The 1,779-nt window shown below is 54.3% G+C and overlaps 1 protein-coding gene across 1 annotated transcript in view; it reads left to right on the top strand.

The window, feature by feature from the left end:
- TSPAN18 (tetraspanin 18) overlaps positions 1 to 1,343 on the top strand; it is a gene marked incomplete at its 3' end in the record, with an annotated part of 14,575 nt that extends 13,232 nt beyond the window's left edge. Inside the window, exon 7 of the mRNA XM_009878546.1 lies at positions 1,223 to 1,343. Within this exon, the coding sequence (XP_009876848.1) occupies positions 1,223 to 1,343 (121 nt within the window). The remainder of the gene's footprint in view (positions 1 to 1,222) is intronic.
- Positions 1,344 to 1,779: the final 436 nt, after the last annotated feature.

Consider the following 1,779-nt stretch of genomic DNA (forward strand, 5'->3'; position numbering starts at 1 on the left):
CACGGATGCTCCGGTCGTGTTTCTTTGCAGCGTCACCAAGATGGGAAGTTCAGGCAAAGTTGCTGGCTGTGATCGCCTCAGCAGCGAGTAAAGGCGTTTGGAGGCAGCGTGTGAGCTGTTCCTTGTGTGAGCTCCTTTCTGGCAGCTGCAAAGGGCTGGCAGAGGCACTTGGGGTGAGACATGAGGCAGACAGCACTGTCCTGCCTTTGCCAGCTCTGATGGCTGCGGTCAGAGCCAGGGACGAGATGACAGACAGCAGCGAGGGGAGGAGAAATGCGCTTTGAGAAAGAGGGTTAAAGCCGATAACGGGTTTAGCTTTCCCTAAGTGGCAATACCGAGCTCCACCACTTGTGTGGAAAGGGAAGGCTTCCTCGAGCCCTTGTCACCGCAGAGTGTTGGTGGCAGAAGCCAAGTGCACAGCCAGCAGCACCAAGCACGTGGCGAGGATCTTCTGTAAAATGGGAGAGACACCCCCAAGCAACCGATGGCTGAATTCAGGCATTCCTGGAGCAAAGCCAGGCTCTTGGGACACCATGCTGGTAGGACAGTGCTGGCCACGCTTGGGGCCTTTGCTGTTCAGACATTTTCTTTGCGAGTGGAAGGGAAAAAAATCAGGTGATTGAAACATCCCGGCAGTACGAGTGGGATTAAACACGTATGCCTGAAGTATATGCTCAGTGGGGAGGAGAGCTACTTTTTACACTGGCCAGACTCCAGTCTGCTTTTCTCTTTATGTGTGACCTAGTTGCAGAAATTTCCTAGTGGGTTGGAATTTTAGGCTGGGAGAAGTGAGGCCAGGATAAGCCGGTGGCTGTCAGAAACGTCCTGAAACCTTTGCAGAAGATCTCCCTGCTGTTAATTGTATGAGCAATAACAAATGGCATTAACGATGATAGTGGCTGTGCTGCGTAAGCAGAAGGATTGCTTTAGTGCCTGGCCCTGAGCTTTTAATGAATTTAAGTCTCCTACAGCCAGAGGATCAGCAGGTGTTCATCCATGCTCCTTTGGGGGACAGAAAAGGTCCTGGGGCATGAAAGAGCTGCTGGCTATGAGATAGAACTGAAGAATCTCCTGCCTTGGCTTTAAATAAATTATCCTTCTCCCTGGCCTGCCTAGCTGCAGGGGCTGAGAGGGTGCCGGTATCTGGGAGCACCCCTGGGACTGATGAGAGCTGTGCTGTGAGAACAGTGCGAGGTGTCTCACCGCGTTTCGTCCTTCCTAGGGCTGCTACACTGTGATCCTGAACTCCTTCGAGACCTACGTGTACCTCGCAGGAGCCTTCGCCATCGGAGTGTTGGCTATCGAGGTACTGACTGTTGTGGGGCCAAAGAAGGGCAGTGCTGGTAGACTTCCAGCAGTCAGGGCAAAGCAGCAGGTGTTTCCCCTTGCCAGGGCAAAGCGCGAGCGGGTTATCCACCTGCGGTCTCAGTTGCCTGGGAAGAGCTTGGTGTTTGGTCCTTTGCCACAAAAGGCAGGGAAGTCGATGCATTGAGCTCGCACCCTGCCCCGGCGGCTTCGGGGACCCAGGACCCCCCACAGTCCCTGCCCTGCTCTTGGCAGCACCCCGGCCAGCTGACAGATCCATCCCTTGGATAACATGGTCAAACTCTGCTGGAAAACCTTTTCTTTAGAGCCTGAAACTGCTCTGGAGCATCCCTGTTATCTCCCTGTGTTAGTACCTGTCTCTGTGGTGGTGATGCTGCTGAGGAACAGGCTCCCACCAGGCACGATAATCAGTCCAGAAGTGATGTCCCCGCGGTGTCGCTGGGGCAAGACCGG

This window comes from Apaloderma vittatum, unplaced genomic scaffold (assembly GCF_000703405.1).
Source record: "Apaloderma vittatum isolate BGI_N311 unplaced genomic scaffold, ASM70340v1 scaffold17391, whole genome shotgun sequence".
Lineage (NCBI taxonomy): Eukaryota > Metazoa > Chordata > Aves > Trogoniformes > Trogonidae > Apaloderma > Apaloderma vittatum.